At 47.7% G+C, this 24,575-nt stretch overlaps 11 protein-coding genes across 11 annotated transcripts; 6 read left to right on the top strand and 5 right to left on the bottom strand.

Annotated features, from left to right (window-relative positions):
- Window positions 1-4: 4 nt before the first annotated feature.
- On the bottom strand, window positions 5-1,023 carry BGW36DRAFT_382251 (putative ATP synthase D chain, mitochondrial). The gene is made up of 3 exons (XM_046216505.1): window positions 883-1,023; window positions 411-806; window positions 5-356 (listed from the first exon to the last, which is right to left on the bottom strand). The coding sequence occupies exons 1-3, from the start codon at window positions 892-894 to the stop codon at window positions 240-242; spliced, it is 525 nt and encodes a 174-aa protein (XP_046070325.1). The 5' UTR covers window positions 895-1,023; the 3' UTR covers window positions 5-239.
- Window positions 1,024-1,065: 42 nt separating this feature from the next.
- BGW36DRAFT_382248 (nascent polypeptide-associated complex subunit alpha) lies at window positions 1,066-2,497 on the bottom strand. Its single transcript, XM_046216504.1, has 3 exons — window positions 1,847-2,497; window positions 1,679-1,737; window positions 1,066-1,623 (listed from the first exon to the last, which is right to left on the bottom strand). The coding sequence occupies exons 1-3, from the start codon at window positions 2,075-2,077 to the stop codon at window positions 1,299-1,301; spliced, it is 615 nt and encodes a 204-aa protein (XP_046070324.1). The 5' UTR covers window positions 2,078-2,497; the 3' UTR covers window positions 1,066-1,298.
- A 1-nt stretch (window position 2,498) lies between these two features.
- On the bottom strand, window positions 2,499-3,545 carry BGW36DRAFT_382240 (60S ribosomal protein L14). Its single transcript, XM_046216503.1, has 4 exons — window positions 3,482-3,545; window positions 3,240-3,380; window positions 2,882-3,145; window positions 2,499-2,799 (listed from the first exon to the last, which is right to left on the bottom strand). Exons 2-4 carry the CDS (start codon window positions 3,366-3,368, stop codon window positions 2,749-2,751), a joined length of 444 nt encoding a protein of 147 aa, XP_046070323.1. The 5' UTR covers window positions 3,369-3,380; window positions 3,482-3,545; the 3' UTR covers window positions 2,499-2,748.
- Window positions 3,546-5,184: 1,639 nt separating this feature from the next.
- On the top strand, window positions 5,185-6,156 carry BGW36DRAFT_360887 (uncharacterized protein; the record flags this gene model as incomplete). The annotated part of the gene is made up of 1 exon (XM_046214224.1): window positions 5,185-6,156. One exon carries the CDS (start codon window positions 5,185-5,187, stop codon window positions 6,154-6,156), a length of 972 nt encoding a protein of 323 aa, XP_046070322.1.
- A 421-nt stretch (window positions 6,157-6,577) lies between these two features.
- BGW36DRAFT_398475 (ER to Golgi transport protein Yif1) lies at window positions 6,578-7,743 on the bottom strand (the record flags this gene model as incomplete). The annotated part of the gene is made up of 3 exons (XM_046218414.1): window positions 6,578-6,778; window positions 6,835-7,395; window positions 7,459-7,743. The coding sequence occupies 3 exons, from the start codon at window positions 7,741-7,743 to the stop codon at window positions 6,578-6,580; spliced, it is 1,047 nt and encodes a 348-aa protein (XP_046070321.1).
- Window positions 7,744-7,937: 194 nt separating this feature from the next.
- On the top strand, window positions 7,938-10,237 carry BGW36DRAFT_344397 (signal recognition particle, alpha subunit, N-terminal-domain-containing protein). The gene is made up of 3 exons (XM_046213171.1): window positions 7,938-8,241; window positions 8,301-8,586; window positions 8,642-10,237. Exons 1-3 carry the CDS (start codon window positions 8,029-8,031, stop codon window positions 10,075-10,077), a joined length of 1,935 nt encoding a protein of 644 aa, XP_046070320.1. The 5' UTR covers window positions 7,938-8,028; the 3' UTR covers window positions 10,078-10,237.
- A 2,014-nt stretch (window positions 10,238-12,251) lies between these two features.
- BGW36DRAFT_322795 (spore-specific catalase CatA) lies at window positions 12,252-14,745 on the top strand. Its single transcript, XM_046212681.1, has 3 exons — window positions 12,252-12,541; window positions 12,589-12,901; window positions 12,957-14,745. Exons 1-3 carry the CDS (start codon window positions 12,308-12,310, stop codon window positions 14,642-14,644), a joined length of 2,235 nt encoding a protein of 744 aa, XP_046070319.1. The 5' UTR covers window positions 12,252-12,307; the 3' UTR covers window positions 14,645-14,745.
- A 2,235-nt stretch (window positions 14,746-16,980) lies between these two features.
- On the top strand, window positions 16,981-17,966 carry BGW36DRAFT_453051 (uncharacterized protein; the record flags this gene model as incomplete). Its single annotated transcript, XM_046221861.1, has 1 exon — window positions 16,981-17,966. Exon 1 carries the CDS (start codon window positions 17,007-17,009, stop codon window positions 17,964-17,966), a length of 960 nt encoding a protein of 319 aa, XP_046070318.1. The 5' UTR covers window positions 16,981-17,006.
- A 1,060-nt stretch (window positions 17,967-19,026) lies between these two features.
- On the top strand, window positions 19,027-20,046 carry BGW36DRAFT_462805 (S-adenosyl-L-methionine-dependent methyltransferase; the record flags this gene model as incomplete). Its single annotated transcript, XM_046222180.1, has 2 exons — window positions 19,027-19,751; window positions 19,824-20,046. The coding sequence occupies 2 exons, from the start codon at window positions 19,027-19,029 to the stop codon at window positions 19,945-19,947; spliced, it is 849 nt and encodes a 282-aa protein (XP_046070317.1). The 3' UTR covers window positions 19,948-20,046.
- A 439-nt stretch (window positions 20,047-20,485) lies between these two features.
- BGW36DRAFT_360881 (uncharacterized protein) lies at window positions 20,486-21,724 on the bottom strand (the record flags this gene model as incomplete). The annotated part of the gene is made up of 1 exon (XM_046214223.1): window positions 20,486-21,724. One exon carries the CDS (start codon window positions 21,722-21,724, stop codon window positions 20,486-20,488), a length of 1,239 nt encoding a protein of 412 aa, XP_046070316.1.
- A 1,227-nt stretch (window positions 21,725-22,951) lies between these two features.
- BGW36DRAFT_462803 (beta-ketoacyl synthase) lies at window positions 22,952-24,550 on the top strand (the record flags this gene model as incomplete). The annotated part of the gene is made up of 3 exons (XM_046222179.1): window positions 22,952-23,210; window positions 23,376-23,994; window positions 24,053-24,550. The coding sequence occupies exons 1-3, from the start codon at window positions 23,044-23,046 to the stop codon at window positions 24,548-24,550; spliced, it is 1,284 nt and encodes a 427-aa protein (XP_046070315.1). The 5' UTR covers window positions 22,952-23,043.
- Window positions 24,551-24,575: the final 25 nt, after the last annotated feature.

Below are 24,575 nucleotides of genomic sequence, written 5' to 3'. Positions count from 1 at the left end.
GAAATGCCATTATGAACTGCCAGAGACAACTTTCGACAGAAAATCATCTCCCGCATAGAGTGTCAAAACTCACGTAAAGGATGCATCTAATTGAACAGTAGTGGTGCTATACACGATCGATGAAGTGCCATGCTTCACCCCCGGCCACAAGGCTTTGCAATATGTTTTTGACGTTGAAACGCACGAAATGGTCACACGATGGATATATTTGATATTGTAATTGAACAACAAATACCCATTTACAGCACGGACAGGTTGCCGAATTTCTCCTTGTATCCTGCCGGCACCCATTTGCCGTTGGACACGAGCTGGGCGGTCTTCTCGTCGATCTCGGGTTGGGCGGCAGCGACATCGTCCTATAGGATATTTAAGCCAAGTTATACCAAGATATTTGCAATATAATCACTTACCACAGTGAGCTCGTCGAAGGGACGGGCAGTCTCGATGTTTTGCAGGGTCTTTTGCAAGTTGGCGAGCTCGGCCTCGACGCGACCCTTGGTCTCCTCGGCGCTCTTGATGGCCTGGGCCTCGAATGCCTCGATGGCCTTGAGTTGGCGGTTCACATCATACGAAGCAGGCTTGAAGCTCTTGAAGTGGTTCTCGAGTTCGTCGATGACGGCCTGGTTCTTCAGGGTCTTGCGGTAGTAGGCGAAGTCGATAGACTGGGGCTGCTCGGAGAGAACAAGGACCTTGCGGCGGGCCTCGTCGTTGCGCTTCTTGAAGGCCTGCAGAGACGCCGCGGTCTGACCACGGAGGCCCAGCGAGGTGCTGACCTTGGTCCAGTCGATCTTGAGAGCGGCGCTACGCTGTAGTCAAGGTTAGCAACCTCCGATTTTTTCGATCGCCCAGTCCGCGACATGAGCAATTTGGCAGGTGACGTACTGGGGCAGCCATTGTGAGTGTCAGTGTGTGGTTGTGAGCGGAGAAGGGATCCTTAACTTGCAAACTTGACACTGGCGGGAATGTGAGGTCGCTCGGAAAGATTGGACAGTCACGTGATTAAGCCGGGAATATCAGGAAGACGGATCCACTACGAACATCCATAACGTATTGATACTACTTATATATTTGATTTATTTTATTTTATTTCCTTCAAGAAGTAGACATATCACGGAATGATTGAGTAAATACTACTTTTGGCTTGCTCTGTTTTACAACATCGAAAATGAGATAGCGCCAAATATCAACCCCCAGTCGAGCAGATGACCTTCGCAGGACAACATGAAGACTGCCAATCGTGCCCGTAAAATTCATAAATAATTCACGTTGGCTAAAATAAGAATTTTAACATGCTAAGCTCATATGCTGAGGGCCATGATCGAGTTGACAATGTCGTTGTCATTCTCTTTCAGCGCCTTGACGGCCTTCTTTCGGGACACATTGGCTTGAGCCATGACAAGCTCAATGTCCTTGGCCTCCAGACCAGAGTCATCGACCTCCTCGCCGTCGTCTTCCTCTTCCTCCTTCTTGGTTTCGGTTTCGGGAGCCTTGCCCTTGCCCTCGTGGGAGTGGTCGTGGCCGGCGTGGTCGGCGTTGGCGCCTTCGCCGGCGGCAGCGAGCTGCTGGGCAGCGTTGATCTGGGACTGAGCGTTCAGGTCTTCGATCTTGGCCTCACCGAAGATACTACAATATCGTAAGCAAGTTGATGCAGAGCAATCGGTCTAATATCAAAACATACATCCAGGTGTTAGAAGAGGGAGAGCGGTAGACATCAGGTTGGCTGATAACGAAGAGGATCTTTAAGCAGTCAGTACACAATCCACAAAGCACTCTCTTCTCTCTTCTCCTCCATGCCATGCCTGACAAGGATGTGTCTCCCCACTTTGGCATGTTCAGATCAACTTACGTTCTTGGGTCGGCGAAGGGTGACACGGGTAATGCCAGGAACGTGCTTTAGGCCAAGCTTGGCGATAGCCTTACGGGCCTTCTTCTCATTGCGAGAGTGGATGGTGACAGCAGCGCCGCCGGGGATGGTTGGCTCATCACCAGCTTCAGACTCAGAGCTGCTGCCAGCGTCCTCAACACCGGCCTTGGGGACGTCCTCGTCGGGGAGTTCTTCGACTCTGGGGTTGGCCATATTGTGCAGGTGTATTCTCTAATGCAGACTGTAGTGTCAGCGTTGTGGAAAAGGTTTTTTGTGTGTCAACCCGCAGCTCATAGCTTGATCCCACGCCATGCCCAAAGCTCCTGACATTGTGGGGCAAACATAAAATTTTGGGCATCGAGAAAATCGCTATTCTGCAGCCTTGGTGATGGAGAGCGGGAATTCGACATACCTTGGCGTCGCTAGAGACCTGTTGTCGAGCGTGATAATTTTGTGGTGTGAGGTGTTGAAGAACGACAAGCTGTGTGAATGCCAGGGCCGATGCGCATCTTGCCGAAAACCGTTAGCGGTTAGCCGAGACCCTCAACCCCAGGTTCAGCGCTCTCTTCACTCCCGTATTTAATACTGACAAGGAGTTTTCATTTACTTGCTACTAATGTTGTTAAATTAAGAAGGCATTTCTGTATTACTTTCAATTTATTTCGTAATTCAGAATAACATCGGCATGTCCTTGCCGTGTCTCCGGATCCGTGCTTAGCAAGGAAGAAAAAAGATCTTTCATGACACAGGAGGACTTTATTGTCCGGATATCAGAGTTTTGGAATGGTTTCGCTGTCAAATATAATGCACACAGCGCATGCCCACAGGAACTCCAGCCATTTTTGAACCACCTAAGAAATCATCTCCCCGAACCCCACGCAACTTTAAGCAGAGGCTCTGATTTTGGCGTGGGCCTTCTGGACCTCGTAGCGAGACTGCAACCCGTTAGCATATGCATGCTCATCATCCTGTCTGGTAGGCCGCCTGTTCATTGCCACCTAGCCGAATATAACATACCTGCTTCTTCAGTCTCAAAACCTTGAAGCGCTCGAAGTCGGTCAAGTTCTTTCGTCGCTCAACCTGAGCAGTCTTCTTGGCATAGCCGCTGGAGGCCCACTTGCTGTCGATATCCTCCTTCTCCCAGAGCTTGCGGACGGGACCAGTGCCGGCAGCACGAGGAAGCTTGGGGATGACGAAAGGAGTGAGAGTGGCGTGAGAGAGAGCGAGCGAGTGACGGGGAACAATCTTTTCCTCCTGAGTTGAGGGACCATCGACGAGTACCTGCAGGAACCATTAGCCACGCTGTCTTCCTTTCGCACATCTCCCAACCCGGCATTGCATCTGTCGGTCGACTCGGCTAGTATCGCAGACATACCCGCTTGTGGTCAATGATCTCAACAATCGTGGCCAGCTTGCCGGTGTATGGCCCTCGGCGGATGAGGACCACACGGCCAACCTCCACGAGTTTCCATGACGTGGTTGTGATATCGATGTTGGAGGCCATGGCGAAAACTGTCTGAGATGGGAGTTAGTGATGTTTGGCGATAACGAAGCCAGAGATATTCAATATCCAGTATCCAGCACTCGCAAAGAAACCAAATAGAGGGAGTAACTCACGGTCGACAACTCCGTATGTGCGGCGGATGGTGTTTGTTGTCGAAAAGTCAGTCGGTTCTCGATGTCAGGCGGAGATTGCTGTGAGGCAGCGCGAATTTCGGCTGATGGACTGCGCAACCCACAACGACTCTCGCTTAGGCCGCCCGCCAATCAGCGCCGTTGTGGGCCTTTGCGTGCGGACTAGGGCTGCGCCTCGGCCTTACTATTCTCCGTGCCGGCCAGGTCTTTTTCTGTCGCTCACCTTCCTCTAACAATCAGCATTGATCGTTTTCGCTTTTCTCTTTTCTCGACTTTTACCACACACCTTCTGCCAGAGCGATTAGCCTGGTGAAGGTTATCACAATGTAAATGAACTAACGGTACGTCCTCCCTTGCCACCCTATGTCGTTGTCGTCTTTATGATGCGGTAATTTGCGATTGACTCAGTCCCTGTGAAGCTCTCGCCGGAGTTTCGATACAGGGCTGGCGTATGATATTTATTTCTTACATATTCTGAACGGACTGTCTTTACCTGCCTTGTTTCATGGATCGTTCTCGAATCCTTGCTAACAGCTTGACAGCTTTCTTAGGGTCGCCTTTTCTCAGCGCCTTCCCCTTAGTAGCAGCTAGGTATGCAGCAAATTTTTCTTCTTCCTTCTCCGATGATTACACCCTTTATGCCTAGATAGTACTTGACGCCTCTGGCGACTGAAATTTTCTTATCACCAAGATCTCTGAGGATCTCTATTCTGTTTTTTTACTATGGATTATTGCTGGCTGGTTCTAACATGCAGCGGTCATAGGTTAATAACTCGAACTCGAAATCGGACTAATAGAGCACACTTGGATAATACCATACTGCGAATTTACTATTGATTAGCGAAACCATGAGTTTCCCCAATAAATGAGCTTGCAATTCTTGAATTATTCATTTTCTTCAGCCTCGGACTATTTTAAGTACAAGGCTAGTCACTAATTCTCTAAATACAGAGTGATATTCATTTTAGCTGCTTTATTACTCCTATTAATTGGGCAAATTAGATCTCTGCTATGGCAATCGTGGAATACCGATTGTCGCCAGCTGTTCTTGATTGTAGTGTTCTCATTGCCTAGATGTAAAACTTAGTCGGTTAAGATGCTTATTCTTCAATCTAAATGTAGTGTATCACAAGAGTTTTAGTGTTGATTGCGCTTTATTGTGTCCATTCCTGGTATAAATTAACATGTATGCAATTTGTCTGGTAAATGCTTAGTCATTTTGATGTCATCAATGGGTGCATATCAATAACCATGGACATGTCAGTCCACTCCGAATATTCACACTTTGATTGTTGCATTGATCTCTTACGTAGATCAATTGATACCATAAATGACAATAGCCTTGAACTCAATGACTCAACAGTCGATTCTTATATTGTACAGAGCAAAGCCCCATTGACATTTTCTTCATAATGTCTGCCATTTAGACGACATCTAGGAATACATTGACAGGATCAATGGCGGACCATTGAAGGAATGTACCGCCTTCGTCTATTCTCAATACCGCCTGCCTATGTTGCCTAAATGGACTCTGCGCAGGCATACACCTCCAGTATAAATATCAGTTGACCTGTTCAGTCTAACCAGTCACTCCTTTCTCAACACCACACTGTCCATGACCACTGTCCTTCTCATCATTCCTTGCAAACACCCACCCCAAGTCCTTCCTTGTAAAGCTATCAACCATGTCCCACCGAAAGTGGCCGTCCTCGCTGTTCCACCGCAAGTCCCGCAAGACACCGCAGCCAGAGCACAATCTCACCCGACACCCAGGTAGAGATGAGATCAACCTGACTTCAGCCGCTGAAGGGCCAATTCAACCCTCAACTCCATTCAAAGAACTTCAGATTCCCCTCCCAGCCGGCGCATACTCCCGTGACGCCTTCATGCACGCCCTAACCCATGAATTCGACCAATTCTTCATTTTCACTCGCGATGTAACCATATCCGGCGAAACCGTCTTGTTTCTGCGCCTCATCCAGTGCTGGAAGGCCGCTTGGTCGCACCTCCCAGTTAACTGCAGCCGGCACGGTGCTGCTGCTCACTCACAGAGTCAGTTGTTCCGCAAGATTTTTGCCGTGGCGGTCGAAATGTACTACGACTTCATCAACCCGACGACTGCGCTGACTGCGCCTTTGAATCTTGACTATGGGCTTGCTAATGCACTTGAAAACGTGCTTGGGGACGCAGCAGATACGATTTCGGCGGGTGTTGAGTTGAAGGGGGTCGTTGTTGCGCCGTTCGCGAACCCGGGGACCGAGGCCTTTGATGCGTATCAGACTCTTTTGAGCGTTTGGTGGGACCTGATTAAATCGGACCAGGGGCATGCAGATGGTGTGGAAAGCTCGCAGGGGAATCAATACTCAGATGGTGGTGTTGGAAATGCGCGACAGGGTAATGGCTCTATTCCCTCATCGCGATTGCTCAGCATGCAGACTAGGGTTTCCGGTACCGCTGTGATTCCGACAATGTTTGACATGGATATCTTCAACAGTATCGAGGATAATTTGGCTTTACTGGTCTTTCGTGAAATTTTCCCGAGATATGTCACATGGCGCGAGTCTCGGGACCGTCAGGATGATGAAACGATTAGTGCTGCTGGTGGAGTTGATTCTTTGCGTGGGAAGCTGTTCAAGAAGCTGAGCCGTCATTCTTAAGATGGAGAGAGTAAGATCTGAGTTAGCCATGGCTAAGTGAATAGGCGATCGAGAAAGCTGCTTGAGCATTTACTGGCATGGGGGAGTTTTCATTTCTTTTCATTTCTTTTCATAACGACTTTCCAAATCCAGGAATCAAGATAGAACAGGATAGAGAGTGAAACGGTGCATAGCGAAACGGAGTTGGAGGTGAAATGGAGTTTAATTTCTTTTCTTTTTTTTCTCTTTGTTTTCCTGTTTACTTTTATTATCATCATAGTCACATTAAAGGCAGCAGCAGAACATAATCATCTCCGCTCAAATGAAGAACACTTATTCCACACCACTTCCGTACCCGTCCAGGATGCTAGACCTGTTTATTTTGAAGTCTAAATGCAAATAGCCAATCACATACAGCACATGAAAAGAAATAGTCCGTACTCTAAACAGCTGTAGCTTTAGCAGCGGGAGGACCTTCTCTTGATAGAATCCACATGAAAATAAACTGGACGACATAGGAGTAGATGAAGAGAAATTGGGTTCGACGATTACGCTGGGAACGAGCAACGGTGTGCATGGTGCCTGTGCGCATGGGTGCATCACCGGTTGAGTCAGGAAGCAAGACGTATTTCAGAGAACGAAGCTATAGTTATACCAAATTAGACTACTGTAGACGCAGAGGACGGAGTCGACACATACCAGAAAGAATGCATTAGCAAGGAAAGTGTAGACAAACACAGTCCAGCCAACCCAACCGCCAGTGCCCCGCGCCGGGGTAATAATACCAGCAGCGAGCAAAGTAACAATGATGCCAACGAATTTGTAGCCAGAGTAAGCTACAAGGTCCAATAGCTGAGAGTCGTTGCTGATGCTAAGAATATACATCGCAACCTTCAAACACAGGATCTCAAAGAGGACCACTGCCAGAGCCGTTGTTGTGATCGAGCCTAATAGTTCTGGATGGAAGCTTCCGCGTAGACCAGCCAACACGGTACAGAGCAAGATATATGTGACAAATGCCATGGTAGGGATGTACATATCGGGCGAGTTGAGATCGTCTCGCGGCGGAAGAAAGACTGAAGCGTAGTGCTGCTGTGTAATCTGCCCATCTGGGCCTGCTGTGGCGGCCATTCGGGTTTGTTGTCGAGACCAAGGCTTATGACGCCAGGGAAATAACACCAGAGCGATCTTGCTCAAGACGTATGAATTCGAGACGTTGAAATAGTGTTTGAGGGCAGGGATGGAGACGTAGCGGTTGAACTGTAGAGCAACAATCAGTTTTTAACCCAGGACAGAAAGAAAATAGCCGGAGATATATCATACATTCTGTTCCATGTACTCCTGGCCTGCCGCCATCGCCGTCTTGCCCACCTGGAAGCCCATCTGGGCAGTGGGATCGGTCATGAAATTCCCAAAGTTAGGGCCAAATGTGCCACCCCCGCCTTGACCAGGCTGAGGCTGATAGGGGTTATCATAGCCGGTTTGCTGGGACTGCGAGGTAGGCGGTGGTGGCGAGCGCATCATCGGCACGGTCGAGACATGTTGAGGGACTGGGTGGTGCAGCGGAGGAGATTGCGCTGGGATAGGAGCAAAAGAAGAGCGCTGCATGGTTGGTCGCGTTTTAAATGAATGCAGGCAATTTTGTCGAGGACGAGGGGTGGTCTAAGGAGTGTGCATGGAGTGACGAGGTTGATTCAGGGTTATGTGTCGACTCACAAGAAGTGAGAGTGATATTATTATTGCCAGCCTACCAAGGCTACAACGTGGCTCGCCGCCTTGCCGCCTGCCGCCCGCAAGCTTGAGCTCCTCCCCGCCCGCCGACCAGAATAGTCACTAATTTCGATCTGCAGTCGCAACCCTACGATATCCAGCGGATTGGAGACCGGTCGCAACATGTTGGACGCTTTCGAGGTCATCACTACCTCTGGTGTGGTGCTGTGGTCCCGGTCGTATGCGCCAGTCAGCTCCCATGTCGTCAATAGTCTTATCAGCGAGGTTTTCATCGAGGAAAAAGTCGCCCCAGCAGAAGGCACGTCGACCGCTTTCAGGAAAGAGAAATACACACTGAAGTGGAGGCGAGCAAAGGACCTTGGTCTTATATTCGTCGTATGGACACCTTCGCATGCTTGCCAATTGTCAGTGGCTGATCTACTTGTTGTTATTAGGCCGTCTACCAGTCGCTGCTTCACCTTAGTTGGATAGACAAGTTACTTGATAATATCGTCACTATCTTCGTTGATGTCTACAAGGATCAGCTGAAGAGCAGCAGAGCAAGGGTTGCTGAGTACCCTTTCGACAGGTACTTTGATCAGCAGATACAAGAATTGGAAAATGCTGCCGGCCCAGCGATTGACGAACACGCTGGTCCACATGAAGACGAGAAGAAAAACCCGCTTGTCGCGTCAGATAACGGAGGACCGCCGCCACCATATGCGGCTTCACTTTCCAAAGGTATGTACTCCTCACATACTATGATCTTCTCAGGGTATCACTAACCCATGTACAGCGCAGCAATCGGCTGCGCAATTAGTGGCGACCTCTGATGAGAGCTCGCCAGCCCACACACCGCAATCCTCAAGACCCACGACCCCTCTTGCGAATCATCTCCTTACTGCGAAGAACGGCCCAGCCGGTCGTGTCTCTCGTCGTGCTCGAAAAGCCGCCAATGCGAGCTCCAATGCCTCCTCAGGAGACGAGAGTCTGCGAAAGGGCAAATCAAGCAAAGAGAAGAGAGCCCGCATATGGGATGTAGATGGTCTTGCAGATGAGGATGACGGTGTAAACCTAGATTACTCAGCTGCTGCAACAGAAGACCACATTGCTGCACCCGCAGTTGAAGCTGTCGCCCAGGAGACTTGGGGTCGCAAGACGGCCAAAGGACAGTTTGTTTTGAAAGATCTTGGCGATGAGGTACATTCGATTTTGGAGAATGCGGACGCTGCGAAGACAAAGTCGAATACACCGAGCGGTGTCGTCGGGTCAAGCTTTAATGCTATCGGTGGCCTTTTCCGCAACATCGTCGGCGGCAAAACTCTGACCGAGGCTGATTTGGAGAAACCCTTGAAGGCGATGCAAGACCATTTGATGCAAAAAAATGTTGCCCCTGAAGCTGCGTTGCGGTTGTGCGATGGCGTGAAGCAAGAACTCGTTGGTAAAAAGACAGGCAACTTCCAAAGCGTTGATGCAGCCTTGAGAACCGCTACTGAGTCATCATTGCGCAAAATTCTGACGCCTACGTCGTCTTTAGATTTGCTGCATGAAATCCAGGCTGTTACGTCCCCTACCGTCAAAGGCCAAACACCACGTCCATATGTCATTTCCATTGTCGGCGTTAATGGTGTTGGGAAATCGACAAACCTCAGCAAGATATGTTTTTTCCTTCTACAAAACAACTACCGCGTTTTGATCGCTGCCTGCGACACCTTCCGATCAGGTGCTGTTGAACAGCTTCGCGTGCATGCTCGAAATCTGAGAGAGCTGAGTGCCCGCGAAAACGTTGGCGAGGTTGACCTTTACGAGAAAGGCTACGGCAAGGATGCAGCCAACGTGGCTAAAGATGCCGTTGCTTATGGCGCTGCAAACAAATTTGACGTTGTCTTGATTGACACGGCTGGACGTCGCCACAATGACCAACGGCTGATGTCGTCGTTGGAGAAGTTCGCTAAATTCGCTAATCCGGATAAAATTTTTATGGTGGGAGAGGCTCTTGTCGGCACGGACAGTGTTATGCAGGCGCGAAACTTCAACCAGGCATTTGGAACGGGGCGCAATCTTGACGGTTTTATCATTAGTAAGTGCGATACTGTGGGTGACATGGTTGGAACACTCGTGAGCATGGTTCATGCCACAGGCATACCCATTGTCTTCTTAGGGGTTGGACAGCATTACGGAGATTTGCGTGGACTCAGCGTTCCCTGGGCCGTGGGGCTATTGATGAAATGATAACATTGCTGTTCCTTTTCCTGTATAAGTTGTTTAAGTCTCCATACGAATGACTTCTTTTCATCACGGCACATATTGGAATAAGTACCTACATTTTGTACATCCTTTCAGTCTATTTATTTAGCGTCAATCAATTATAATCGGGCTTTGGATTAATTTTATTTGGTTTATTTGGTTTATTTGTACATGAAGAATGAAACAGTATTGCGATATGACTGAATAACAGGTATGCGTCTTTCAGGAAATCTGTTACAATCTTCAGGAGAGAAAGTAGTGAAATCCAAGACCTTAAGTAATAGATCTTCTATCCGTAACCCCATGATGTTCTCAACAAATCAGCAAGAGCTCGTATCGCTGCCGCAATTCTCATCCCTAGACTACACGCATCAGTCAGCACGCATACGAAAGCCTTAGCCTTTATTGTACTTACTCCATCAGTACGCTGTTTGAGCGTCTCAAAGTGTGACGAGAGCTGCTGCACACTCGGATATAACATTTGAAACCCTTGGAGAGCATCTTCCATATGTTGTCGGACAACCACGAAGCTATTATTTGAATTTTTCGATTGTGACCTGGAGCTCCTGTACACCTGTGACTATTTCCCGGATATCCTCCCCAGCAAATTCTAGGTTCTCGAGTAATTGAATCGAGGGCTTCCGTTCCTGCTGAATAGGATCGGGGTCACTCTCGATACTCGGTAAACGTTCTTGTTCTCCTTCTCCCGCGATATAGTGATGTTTTGGAACGTGCGATAGGGTTCGGAAGACGTTTTCTTTTCCCTTCGACTCTTTTTTTCTGAGTTGTAGTTTGCAGAAAAGGCCAAAGGGACAATACCTAATGATGGATAAGCTAGCAGCTGAGGCATAGTTTGACTTCCGTTGACCTCAAGAGAGGCTGGGATGTCCAATCAACATTTGAAGCAAACAGAAGATTGAGGAGATGAAGGGTGTTTGGCGTACTTTCATACAGGCCAGGATTAGGTAATTGATATTCTACACCTAGTTTTGTGGTGAATTGATAGAAATTCTTTGAAGTAGAAAAGCAAACTAGGTCTCAATTTCTAAGATCTAAGATTCATCGTATGTAAGCTGAGAATAACGGAAGTTTGCGCAACTCCAATACACCTGGTTTGTTATTTTGTAGCTTAGTACCAGCATCTGCGAGTTCACCTATTCAAATTTGATGTTCTCTGTTGTATTTAATTTGGCTCCCTCTCAGCAGTGAAGCTTTTTTCATGCAAACATCTATGGATTGTTAGAAGTTAGGGCTATCGGAGATAGCCCTAACAGCCTACTCCGCTAAATAGATGTCTGGACTTGCTACATATGTGCTCTGTAGATTGCAATAATTGCTTGTATGTCAATAATTCTTATCAATTCAGCTTGATTTTTTGATCCCATCGTCAAAGTGTGGAAAGGGTCGTTGTGAATGGACGATATTACATCTACCAATATGTTGATTGAACCCCACATGTTTTTAGCTATATAATATATATATATATCTATTCTTGCAGCATCCACAACATCCATCAATTGTCGCATCGCAATACATGTGATTTCAAATGGTCTATATAAGCAAAAATAAGAGCATTAAACTGATACACAAATCAATGAGTGCATCACCTGATGTGGCTATAAACAAGACTGATATAGCTGAGAACGCGAAGATCTGATTGGCAGGGAGCTTCTCGGCTTGGCATTACAATGACATCATTTGAAATCAATTATTTGACAATGACGCGAACAGCCTCGTCTACGTATTGTATTTATGTTCCTAATTCGTAATTCTTCCGGTATGAAGCTGAACGGGATTGATAAGACAACAAAGTTCCTTGGAAGGCCGCTGATCCGCATGTCTTTGCGTGTGATTCTTAGATATTAGGTACGTACGGTACGGTCGGAGCTTAGGCAACGCGCAATCGATCAAGACCAAGATTTTCGAAGGTCACCACCAATTATGAGGGAAATTATTGCCTGTCCGAAACACAGGGAATTTGTGCATTTGGATCAAGGATCAATGCCGCCTCTGGACCGCATTTTTGTGGAGTCTTTTGTGACGGACACTCACGTCATGTTGACGTCCGCGGAGGTTGGCCAGTCCTGCAACCAGTCGACCATTCATGCAATGCCAATTTATAAGTAGACCCCAAGGACATTTGATTTAAGTACAAGAGAAGAGTAGATTACCTCACAATAGTACTCTTGTTCAGCATCTTCGAGCACCTCTCAAAATGGCTAGTTCTGTTGTAGAAGGCGTCCATAAGATCCAGGACGTGATCAGGTCGGCTGCAGGCCAGGATAAGAAGGCAGCCGATCTTGCACAGGACACTGCTGATGTCCACACCAAAACCAAATTCACCACCGACCATGGCGTGCCAGTATCAGACACGGACCACTGGTTGAAAGTTGTCAATGACCAGACTTCCGGACCGAGTCTGTTGGAGGACCAGATTGCTCGGGAGAAGGTGTGAATATTGATTCATTGTGCCTGATATTAGCTGATCGGATTTAGATTCATCGTTTCGATCACGAGCGTATCCCAGAGCGAGTTGTTCATGCCCGCGGCACTGGGGCTTTTGGAACGTTCACACTGAAGAAAGCCATTCCAGAATTGTCTCATGCCGGCGTTCTCACAGACACGGCTAGGAAAACCCCTGTATTTGTCCGCTTTTCTACCGTCCAGGGTAGCAAAGGCAGCGCAGATACTGTTCGAGACGTCCGAGGCTTCGCCACCAAATTTTATACCGAGGAAGGTAACTGGGATCTTGTTGGAAACAATATTCCAGTGTTTTTTATTCAGGATGCTATCAAGTTCCCTGATTTCGGTACGTGGCCATTCTAAAGATGTTTAGATGCTCGTTTCTTACAATAATTACATAGTTCATGCTGTCAAGCCTGAACCACACAACGAGGTCCCCCAGGGGCAGTCTGCACACAACAACTTCTGGGACTTTAGCTTTCTCCATCAGGAGACCACTCATATGTTCATGTGGGCCATGTCTGATAGAGCTATTCCCCGATCCTTCCGCATGATGCAGGGGTTCGGTGTTAACACATTTAGTCTAGTCAACAAAGAAGGCAAACGCCATCTGGTAAAATTCCATTGGATTCCTCATCTAGGTGTTCATTCATTGGTTTGGGACGAGGCCTTGAAGATCGGCGGACAGGACCCAGATTTTCACAGAAAGGACTTGATGGAAGCAATTGACAATAAAATGTACCCGAAATGGGACTTTGCCATACAAGTCATCCCCGAGGAAAAACAAAATGATTTTGAGTTTGATCCTCTGGATGCCACCAAAATTTGGCCTGAGGAACTGGTTCCTCTGCGTGTGATAGGGGAACTTGAACTCAACCGCAATGTCGACGAGTTCTTCTCCCAGACGGAACAGGTCGCCTTCTGTACGAGTCATATTGTGCCTGGAATCGACTTTTCCGACGACCCACTCCTACAAGGACGCAATTTTTCATACTTTGACACCCAGATCTCACGTCTCGGAATCAACTGGGAAGAGTTGCCTATCAACCGCCCCGTGTGTCCTGTGATGAACCATAACCGTGACGGTGCTATGCGTCACCGAATCACCAAGGGTACCGTCAACTACTGGCCCAACCGATTCGACGCAATACCGCCGACAAAGGTTGAAGAAGGTGGTTTTGAATCTTACCCTCAGAAACAGTCTGGCATCAAAGCACGCTCCCAGGGTCCAAAGTTCCGGGAATACCACAAGCAAGCACAGCTATTCTACAACTCACTAAGTGAATCCGAGAAACTGCACGTCGCTAAGTCCTTCAGCTTCGAACTCGATCACTGTGATGACCCATGGGTTTATCAAAGCATGGTCTTACGTATTGCTGAGATCGACCTTGCCCTTGCTCAACAGGTTGCAGTGATGGTGGGAGCACCCACACCAAGTAAAGCAGGCAAGCAGAATCACGGCAAGACTGCTCGCGGCTTGTCACAACTCGAGTTCAAACCGAAAAAAGCAACAATCGAGAGCCGACGCATCGCCATCATCATTGGTGATGGCTTTGATCCAGTCTCGTTCAGTGGTGTCTACGCAGCCGTCAAGGCGGCTGGCGCACTGCCGTTCGTCATAGGCACCAAGAGACAGCCGATCTTTGCTGATGGCGTTGATCCTCAGAAAGGACAGGGCGTAACACCGGATCACCAGTATGACGGGGTTCGCTCGACTTTGTTCGACGCAACTTTCATTCCCGGTGGACCACACATCAAGACGCTGACAACAAACGGCCAGATCCGTCACTGGATCGCCGAATCGTTTGGTCATTTGAAAGCCATCGGTGCCACTGGTGAGGCGGCCGACCTTGTCAAGAAGGTTTTACGAGACGTTGAAGGCTTGCAGTATGCTGCGAATGGTACAGCTGTTGTAGAGTCGTACGGCGTCGTCACCGCTGCTGGACCCCAGAAGCCTGAAAGCTTCAAAGAAGGCTGGCGGATTGTCCAGGGGGCGTCCGATTTTTTGAGCAAGTTCTTCTATGAAATCGGCGAGCATCGGAATTATAAGCGTGAATTGGATGGATTGGCTGCGTCGGTTGCCTTTTAATTCAGCAGGAGGACATGGAGTTGGCCAAATTATTTAGTAGTATATGATATAATAAAAGTAATATGCTTAGTTTACCAGAATGAATAAAACTACTAAATTTCATTGACCTCTTGTAACTGGCTAACTAATACTGGTTGTATACTACTATACAGGCACGACATTGCCCCTAAGCTGGAGCGTGGACGTCCCGTGGCAGGATGGGAATTGAAGCATGCTGGCAAGGAACGTAACCAAACCGCGGAGCTACAAGCTCCAAATGAACTCTGTAGTGTGAGTGAAAACCCTAAACCTGCACCCCTTGCTAGATCAACCGCTTTCTCACAATTTTTCTCACTAATCAGCGCTTCTGCGCAGCCTAGCCTGCCTGCACACACCCTAGTGCGTCAGCATCGCTAGCTCCATGCCCGAATCAACCCTCCCACGCTGTAGCTCCGCAGGTGTCAGATCGTTAACACTAGTTACGGTTGTGTTGATGCGCAGGAGCCTCGCAGGTCCGCAGCAGGCATATCACGCTCGCAAAACCTATCTGATATGCATATACAACTGTTGATTATGCTTTTGATCAGCTTAGACCACAAGTATGTCCGTGACCCAGTTAATCACTACTCCGATCTTAATCCGCCATCGGATCTAGCACATTACCAGGAGCTGCGATTCTCAGTCAGTACACATCCCATCATAATGAGAGAAATCTACCCTGATTATACTCTCAGATTCATCCTCACAAAGTCTCCATAGCACTGCTATAGCTACCAGGAACGCCGGCTATGATTCTATCAACATCGCTACCAATATTTTCCCACTATAATTCCCAGATCGTCCTCTGCGTGGCCTCGAGTGATATCACCGTCCTCCTTCTGCCTTGTGGCCTCATAACTTATAAATGTTTCCGGATTCTACTGAAAGCCAATGAGGAATTTAGCTGTAATACTGGCTGAGGCATCCATTGGGCAGCTTTGCTTTGTGTAACCAACTTTATTATCTGGGATGAGGGGCAATGGCCTCCCGCGTGGTCATGGATACTGCGGACCATGCACTGCGCGATATCCACAAACATCTACCAAAAGGTAACTAGCCATTCGGCGGTATCCCAGTTATCCTGGGGGGTGATTCTCAACAGACCCTACCATGGTGCCCCACAGTGACCGTGGAGCCATCCTATCTGAAAGCTTTCTATATGTTGTGATATGCAATATATCACACAAACTCCACCACCCAGCTGTTTTATGTTCCCACTAGAGCAGCTTCTGGAAGCTCAATGTTGAAGCTTCCAGAATCCCACTGTAGGCATATAAGCACGGCTTATTTCTCTACGCTCTCATATCAATAAATAATATAAGCATCTCCTTTTCATCACTATGTAGTAGGATCTAGCCACATGTGCATGGATCACATGCCACATGACAGAGCGACATCGGTGTGTCCCTAGCGCGCATGCTTTAATTGCTCATTTTAACGCTTGAAAATATATAGATTAGTTAATAAACAGAATATTTAAAAGTATATAAACCAGATGGTAAGGATAGTAATGAATAAAAAAAGTCTTTCAAGATGTGTAGACTAGATAATAAGAGGAGTGTTGAGCGAGAAGAGCGCTCAAAGTTGTGTAGGCTGGATGTTCCAATTAAAATACTATTGTTGGGTATTTTCTTTCTTGACCAGTCACACTGTGTGTGCAGGACTATGTTAGCTGCATTGATACAGGACCCCTGTTGAGACATCCCCTCGCTCTGTTCATTATGCCGAGATGCCCTGGCTCTCTTTTCTCCGTTTTATAATACATGACCCTTCAACATTCTTACGATGAATTTTGTTTTCAAATAGGATCTAATTGATATTTATTGTCACACATATCACACAATAGGCTACTGCGAACTCACTCCTCTCCTTTGAGGCGCCGCGAAGAGAAAGAATACACTGAGAAGCATAAGAAGGTTTAAATGTCTAGTTTCACGCCAGGTATTCACGAGATCCCGCGAGAAGAACATAATATGATCACGCCAAAGATGCGACTTGCATGCAACAGATGCCACAGGCAAAAATTGAAGTGTGTTCAAGCAGATCGTCGGAAATGTCAAAGATGCCAACGAGCGAATGTGCAGTGCATATACAGTCCAATCCTTCCATTAGGTCGTCCATATGGGACAAATCAGGCTACAAAGAATCCAAGTGTACCATCTCCACCTGCATTGCCATCAACGCATAACGATGGTGGGGAGCAAACATTGGATCATCGGTAGGGAATCCATTCTGTTATGAATTGCATAACATTCGAAAGTATTCTAACAGCGCTACGAAAAGCAATTTGGTGACTAGTCAGGACATCTACGATACAGCCGCAATCGACTTCGGGAAAGATATCATGCAAGAAATTAACAATATGGATGAAAATAGTCTGCCAACCCCTTTCTACAGTGGCCCAGATACAGGGCAGTTGGATGTATTGACCGTTGCCAATGCGCCTCCTTGTGATCCACCGCAAAGTCCTTCGCTCCTCTCCAATACCTTGATTGATGGCGGATCTCTTGAGTCGTTGCTGGCGGGTCCTCGAGCTTCAACAAGCAGAAGTGAAGATAATTTTCGGCAGCTGTTAGATTTAAATTCGCACATACACCAACTAGTGAACTCGCTTAAGTTACGCTCCTGGGGTGGTCGTGTCAACTCTTGGGGGTCCCAACTTGTATTACCTAACCAAGAATCTCTAACCGCATGCTATCCTGTCCAGGGTATTGTGAGGTACTCACAGATATTTTTGGACATCCTTAGGGAAACCGGGCTCTGGTCCCATTATATATCCCCATGTCTAGGGTGGAGTCTAGACGAACACTCCTCGTCCCCTACCTTCAGGTCGGCTGCTTCGTCACGATGTTCGAATTCGTCTCCATTAGGGACGCCACATCTCGACCCGCCCGTCATTTTCCTGATGTTAACTTGTTTTACAAACATCATTCAGCTGTACAATATAGTCTTCCGTGATATTATTGACTGTCTACAGGGTGATGAAAATAAGCGCTCCGCCTTCCTGTCTGCTCTCCGGGACTTGCAGCTGAGCGGCGTCAACCTTTCACGTTCAGAAGTCTTGTCCATAGCTGTCCTTGTGCAGACTTTGGTTCATATGGTCAAGCAGATGCACGCGACTATGGTACGTTGGCAGGACGACGTTTGGGAAAGATCTGGTTCGAGCAATTCGCCGCAGGGAAACACATTCTCTATGTCCGGCCCTGTTCGCCCTCAGGATCTGATCAACCCGACTTCAGATTGGAGTTCCCAGGCTCTCTGGGGTAAAGTAAGACAGGCAAAGCACATGCTAGACGCTATATAGTTGCTATCGATCTGGATCTAGTTCTCAGTTGAAAAAGACCACTCTTTAGTCCCTGAAACTGTTCAGCGAGAATACTCCTTTTCCATGTTCTGTTATCTTTCTACCTGTGGTAGTGCATCCTAATCTGACACTATTTTCAGGTTATTGTATTCCATGTCTGTCTCAACTCTATAATTAGTCTTAAGAAAATGGTAGAGACGGTTCTGGACTTGAAAGGGGTTAGTACAAGACTTACCCAAATTCCACCAAAAGCATGGCCAGCCACAGCCACGCTGCTCGTCACGATGAACTGCGTTACACGTATGAAGTGATAATCCCTGTCTAATTGTATGCACTCTCGGAGACTATACATGTCGGCGGTGTATCTCCTGTCTTTGTGTTAATGCGCGATCGGCGACTTAAATTATCACCACTTTCGGGGGTAATTCGGTAAGAGCGACGGTCCTGTCACTTCAAGATTTCAAATCTATCATTGAAACATTTTGATTAATAAATAACGGGCCATGTCAGGTGTTCTTTGACTAAATTGGCTATAGTGATAATTGTTGAGGTCTCACTCCAATCTCTAGCATTTTCTGATTTACTTGTGCGATCTAACGATTACCATGCAGAGCACGAGGATTTCCCAGCTGGCGCAGGCAGTGTATGATTTCACCATTAAGCTCGATCTCTACCTGAATCAAAAAGGCTTACCGACCCCGTCTTTGATGTTACGGGACCGACAGACTTTGGCATCACGACTGAGGATGTTGAGACTGCTCGTGTTCACGCCATTGAGGCGGCAGCGGAGCTGATCGACTTGTTACAAGGACCGATTGCTTTCCTGCGACCCCTGGTGCGACCCTTTTTCTTGGGATTCAGTGCAGAACTTCTTGGACTGGTGCTAATCCCCTCTTTTTTGAATTTGCTTCTTAGACCAACGGAGCGAGCATAATGGCAATATCTCGAAGAAAACATTTCAAATAAGGTTCCATTGGAGGGTGAAATCTCTTTCGCCGAGTTAGCTAAGCAGTGTGGAGATATATATGAGCCTGAGATGAGACGTATTCTTCGGTATGCAATGGCGCATCATCGACTGTTCTGCGAGCCTCGCGCAGGATTTGTCGCACACTCGCTGGCCTCGCGGCGTCTGGCCGAGGAGCCTCTCCTAGCTGACTCACTCTGGTTGTTAGGAGACATGCTACAGACTGCGCAACCGTATACAGTCAAGGCAATAGAGAAGTATAATGACCAGGAGCCGGGTCACGCAGCATCCTCGCTTGCCTGCGGAACTGACAAGAGCATGTACGAGGTGATGGAAGGAGATCCTGCACTGGCAGCCCGGTTTGCCCGGGCCATGACTGCGTTTGCCAAGGTCACGAATCGACCAACCACGGCTCCACGAATGAACATAGCTCGGACGTATGCCTGGAAAAATTTGAAAGGCAAGGTTGTTGACATCGGTGGCTCGAGAGGAACAGATGCCTTTATACTCGCTAAATCGTTTCCCCATTTGCAATTTGTAGTCCAGGATTTGCCTCAAATGATTGCAGGTGCGGAAGCCTCTGTCCCTCCAGAACTGGCTGGTCGAGTCGAGTTTATGCCCTACGACTTCTTCACCCCTCAGACCTTTGAGGCAGACGCGTATATCATGAAACAGTGCTTTCATAACTGGCCAGACCACTACTGCGTTCGCATCGTGAAAAATCAGATCCCTGCTCTCAAACCAGGCGTTCGGCTGATCGTCATTGACAGTCTCGTTCCGGAACCAGGGACCATGAGTATTCTGGCGGAGAGAATGGTTCGGTATGTCGATAGCGGCGAGTCATCCAAGTGAAAGAATGATGTTTTGCTAACTCTTTTATCCCCCTGTATCAGGTCCTTCGATATGATGATGTTGACCAATACAAATGGCCGTGAGCGTGAGATGGCTGACTGGATCAAAATATTCGAGCAGGCTGATTCACGATTCAAAAATTATCCGCATGCAGCCCATTGGTAGGCCGGACGATTTCGGACCTGCGACTGGTATCATTGAGGTTCTATGGGAAGGCGAGTAGTAGGATTTTTCAACAAGTAAATTGATTGGTACTTAGTAAACTTAAGTCGAAGCTAATTAAAGTGATTCGGAGTATAGCGAGTGCCTAGACGTAATTAAATGACGATCTTCGCCGCCTAGAATGTGAAAGAACTTTCGAGAATATCTCAGCAATGTAAACCATCAAGATATCATCCTCGTCTCATCCTGTGACCCTATTCTAGCAAGTTTTTAGGAAACGTAATATCCGTAAAGAATTTGGAGCTTGCGCGGACTTTCCAAGTGGCTGATGTCTCGGACTGTCAGGAAGGCATATCAAAACAACTAAATTACCGATGTAAACTATCCCAGTTTGAATAAGGATGGAACGTGAAAAAAAAAAAAAACTAAATAAATATGGACGCGCTAAGAGTGAACGAGGTGACAACAATATACCTATAAAGGAAAGATGTCTCTGGCTACGGCCCTAACACAGATAGTCGCACATCATAAGAAGCTGAAATTATAGTAGCTGGGCCGCATCTTTACGCCTCTTAATCAAACCAGCAATAGACCAAGAAGCGCTTATCACCCACCAGGAGAAGAGAATGGGCAGTGATTGGTACAGCCGCACCGAACTTTGAGACCATATATTGAAAAGAAGCTGTAGAACCTCAAAAGCAGGCAATGATTGACCCCATCGATAGAAACCGGCCGACAATTCAACGGGAAAAATGGTGCTGGTCACGTTCAGAAAAACAAAAGTGACAAGGAGGTGTGAGTACACTTGCAAAGGAAATAGGGCTAGAGTCCCGTCAATGAGCTGGTAATAAATGTGCATGGCGAACCAGATGACGAGCCACGTCTCCACAAACTGGGAGCCGCTGATAGCCCAACCCTCGCGAAATGTCCACATACAAACAGTGGGGACGAGTGCGCCGACGAAGGTATATGCCAGACCCACGATGATATATAGTCCAGCCGAAAATTTGAAGGGTTGGCTGAAAAGTCCAAATTTTGTAGACATGCCGCTGAAGGCGATAAGGAAGACATTCTGCTGGACAATAGCCATGGCCATGATGACTGTGTTGTAAAAGGCCTTGCTTGCCTGCGGACTAGGCGAGAGGTTGATCTCAACAGCTTGCAGGGGAGTTAGATAGGCACTCAGTGCAGTTTGAGTGATATTGGGCTGCTCGATCAATGTCCTTGCAGTGCTGGCCTGAAGTATGCCCTGCGCGGCGGTGTGAAGCTCGACTAGTGCGGCCTGAATGACGGACAGGCTGATGGCGGCATATCGTAGCTCATTCCATACGTAGGAGATGGAGTTGCTTGCATTGTAGGATGAAATTCTGCCCGTGACAACAGCTGAAAAGCGATCGGATGCTCCTGGATGGACGTACAGGGCACCCCAGTAGTGGTCTTCTTGCACCGAGTGGACGAGAGAAGCTGGATCAGGATATTGGGTTGGATTTCCGATGACAATGGTAGGATATGTAGCCGCCTGTAGGGCGCGGGATGCATTTACCAGAGAATTCCAGATCGGGCCATCATTGCTATCATAGTTGACCAAGAGGATCTGCAGATCATGACTTCGTGACGCCTGTTGAAAAGTAGACCCAAACATATAAATCTGGTTCAGCAGGAACAGGAGTAACACAGAGAATGCCAGAATGACTGTTGCGACTGTAAATTTGGTCGCCTCTAGTGGAGGGCCAGTCCTCGGAGCGACCGCTTGTTGCTCTGTGACGCCCCCCCGGTTCATCGTCTTCAATATATGCAACTAGGGAACGGCTCAATTATCTAGTGAGTGGTGTATTTGGAAGAAGGAGGATTGCGAAAGGATCAGGAGGAGGGAAATAAAAGGGGTCGTGTTGTACGCGATGAGGCTTCGGGATGGATATGGTTCGTTCACCTTTCGTTTGTTTATAGTTCTTGGTTCCTCTTGTCAGTTACTCGGCGATTTACGGCGCGTTACTTGCTGGTCGGAGAAAGGTATTCGCCGGGGTGAATAGGCATCAAATGGGGAGAGGGCAACTCAAGAAGCAGATTCAGCATGTAGATCGTTTTTTTCCTCTGTATTATTACTATATTAATTTCTCTTTTTGGGGTGTTTTTTTTTTGGCGTTGCTTTCCTTGTGTAACGTACTCTGCAATAAGGTATTTGAGGTGAACAGCAAAGTTGCCTGACCTACCTCATATTATTAGGCATTGACGCACTGTTGCATGCCCACCATCCGACCCGATTGCGTAAACCTATGATTGTCCAAGCGGGGAGAGAATCCCACACGTCGACACCACTCGTCAGCATGGACTCGATGGACGTCTGAATCTACGCATATATTTGTTGCAGGAGTATGGTTTTATCACTCTGCTGACTTTCAGGTCGCTAGATTGATTTAGGAGAGGAGCATACCTCCTTAATTGGCTGTTATGATTGCTAGTCGTAATAATTTACTCGCACGTTATGGTTACCGCTTGTTGCTTTATGGTGTAATTGTGCCAGTCTCTACATCATAAGATGCCTGCGCAATATCTCGGTGAGCCTCTCAAAGCATCTGGGCAAGGCCGTGTTGTATCTTGATTTCATGGTATATGATGGATAGCCTACTTGTGGGTCGTTTTACGCATGCTTTGGCTGTAGCCTGTTTGAACATTTATAGGTAGAGATTCTACTGCTGGAGGAGTGGGTTGGTATCGATGTATCAGCGTTACAGGCCTCCAGAGGACCCATAGAAACTAATGCCCACGTTATAACCGATTAACTCACGGGGGTTTGCAATCTGAAAAACTCTGGAATCGAAAAGTGTGTGAGGTGTTCCCAGGTGCGTCATCGGCATGCATATGCCCTGAGCATGGGTAAAAAACCGCCTCCGAAGAATTCGCCGAATGAGGACCAATGTATGCATGGGGCTGCCTGCTTTCCATTCTATTCAGGACCTGCAGAGAGTATGCTCGAGCAAGACCCTCCCGACGGTTTCTCTCTGTATAGCTCAGCTTGGCGAGCTTATCTAGTAAGTGATAGCCATTATCAACAAGTTTTACAGTTGGGTTTAACATGTATTTGATCGTAGCCGTGCTGAGATGGACCCGACCATTCTTAGACCACAGCATTGCTTTGTCTTAGGTCTTTGCTCCGGGCTTCTCTCCGCCACAGCAGTTGCAGCTGCTAACAACGTACCGCAACTCATTACCGCAGCCCATGAGGTGATCCGGGTCGCTCTCAGACTAGGAATCAGCGTCCAGCAAAGGTCTGCTTCTATAGATAGTGTTTCCGAGAGCTGGTCCATTGGACTAAATGGTCTTGCGTCTTCCGAAGTGCAATCACTCATCGACGATTTCCATGCTGCTCGGGTAAGGACAGATACCGGAACTATTTGGCCTTCGATTGACGTCTAGCTGATCTGAATGTGTAGGGGACTCCTGCATGAACAAGTCTATATCAGCGCCGAGGTGGGACCTGGTCTGACTCTGAGCGGGTCCCCAAGCACCTTGAACGATATTTCCCAGATGCTTGGGGCCGTTCAAAATTGCCGAAAACAGCGGCTGCCAATATATACCGCCTTCCATGCCTCTCATCTTCATCCGCCACGCATGGAGGATATTGTAGCTACCTATCCGATTTTGCTCAGGTACGGCGTATCAACATTCCTCTCTCCCAGTTCTGATCTTCCTTATCCGGCAGCAAATTTCGCCGAGCTTCTGAGTCAGGTCGTGCAAGAAATCTGCCAGCAACCTCTCGTCCCGCTCAAGGCAATGAAGTCCATTATTAAGGATGTAATTGAAAGAGAGGTGCAACCCGTCCAAGTGACGCTTCTGGGAGCCCCCAACCTCGAGAAATTTATTTCTTGGACCCTTCATGACAGCGGGCTTACAGTTGTTCCTGAGGAGCCATCGTCTTTGATTTATTTCCCTACACTGGAGACGCCTCCAGATGCGATTGCGGTGGTGGGCGTATCGGTGAGATTGCCTGGCTGTGAGAATCTCGAGGAATTTTGGAATATACTGCGAGATGCAAAGGATTTGCATCGTAAAGTAAGTACCTTCCCGTGTCAGATAACATTCCCATTAGGCTTAATAACTCCCAAACTAGGTGCCAAAGGATCGATTCGATATTGATCTGCATTGTGACCCAAACGGAAAGGTCAAAAACAGTTCACTATCAGCCTTCGGATGTTTTATTGACCGTCGTGGCCTATTTGACGCAAGATTGTTTAATGTCTCACCACGTGAAGCAAACCAAATGGACCCAAGCCATCGCCGGCTACTCATGGCAACGTATGAGGCCCTTGAGCTGGCTGGGTACCGCGGTGCCGTAGGAGCGGAAGACCAGCGTGTCGGGACATTTATAGGTCTAACCGCAGATGACTGGCGTGAGTACAATATAAGTCAAGACATCGATCTATACTACGTTCCGGGCGGATTGCGAGCGTTTGGTTCCGGACGGCTCAACTACTATTCAAGTGGGATGGACCTTCGTATGCAGTTGATATGGCCTGCTCCTCTAGTGCAGCAGCTCTGGATCTTGCATGCTCGTCTATACTGCGTGGAAGATGTGACATGGCTGTTACGGAAGGAGCAAACATCATGACGGGCCCGAACATATGGGCGGGTTT

This window comes from Talaromyces proteolyticus (assembly GCF_021365285.1).
Source record: "Talaromyces proteolyticus strain PMI_201 chromosome Unknown BGW36scaffold_8, whole genome shotgun sequence".
NCBI lineage: Eukaryota > Fungi > Ascomycota > Eurotiomycetes > Eurotiales > Trichocomaceae > Talaromyces > Talaromyces proteolyticus.
The sequence above is the reverse complement of the archived record's forward strand: the minus strand, read 5'-3'. Positions and strand labels throughout refer to the sequence as shown.

Excerpts from the sequence above, each read along its gene's own strand:
- BGW36DRAFT_382251 (XM_046216505.1), bottom strand. Across the intron at positions 357-410 it reads CCTTCGACGAGCTCACTGTG|GACGATGTCGCTGCCGCCCA; the intron begins GTAAGTGATTAT and ends AATATCCTATAG.
- BGW36DRAFT_382240 (XM_046216503.1), bottom strand. The coding sequence starts at position 3,368 with ATGGCCTCCAACATCGATATCACAACCACGTCATGGAAACTCGTGGAG. Across the intron at positions 3,146-3,239 it reads AGATCATTGACCACAAGCGG|GTACTCGTCGATGGTCCCTC; the intron begins GTATGTCTGCGA and ends TGGTTCCTGCAG. Across the intron at positions 2,800-2,881 it reads TTTTGAGACTGAAGAAGCAG|TCTCGCTACGAGGTCCAGAA; the intron begins GTATGTTATATT and ends AACGGGTTGCAG.
- BGW36DRAFT_382248 (XM_046216504.1), bottom strand. The coding sequence starts at position 2,077 with ATGGCCAACCCCAGAGTCGAAGAACTCCCCGACGAGGACGTCCCCAAG. Across the intron at positions 1,738-1,846 it reads CCCTTCGCCGACCCAAGAAC|ATCCTCTTCGTTATCAGCCA; the intron begins GTAAGTTGATCT and ends GACTGCTTAAAG. Across the intron at positions 1,624-1,678 it reads CCCTCTTCTAACACCTGGAT|TATCTTCGGTGAGGCCAAGA; the intron begins GTATGTTTTGAT and ends ACGATATTGTAG.
- BGW36DRAFT_344397 (XM_046213171.1), top strand. The coding sequence starts at position 8,029 with ATGTTGGACGCTTTCGAGGTCATCACTACCTCTGGTGTGGTGCTGTGG. Across the intron at positions 8,242-8,300 it reads ACCTTGGTCTTATATTCGTC|GCCGTCTACCAGTCGCTGCT; the intron begins GTATGGACACCT and ends TGTTGTTATTAG. Across the intron at positions 8,587-8,641 it reads TGCGGCTTCACTTTCCAAAG|CGCAGCAATCGGCTGCGCAA; the intron begins GTATGTACTCCT and ends ACCCATGTACAG.
- BGW36DRAFT_322795 (XM_046212681.1), top strand. The coding sequence starts at position 12,308 with ATGGCTAGTTCTGTTGTAGAAGGCGTCCATAAGATCCAGGACGTGATC. Across the intron at positions 12,542-12,588 it reads ACCAGATTGCTCGGGAGAAG|ATTCATCGTTTCGATCACGA; the intron begins GTGTGAATATTG and ends GATCGGATTTAG. Across the intron at positions 12,902-12,956 it reads TATCAAGTTCCCTGATTTCG|TTCATGCTGTCAAGCCTGAA; the intron begins GTACGTGGCCAT and ends ATAATTACATAG.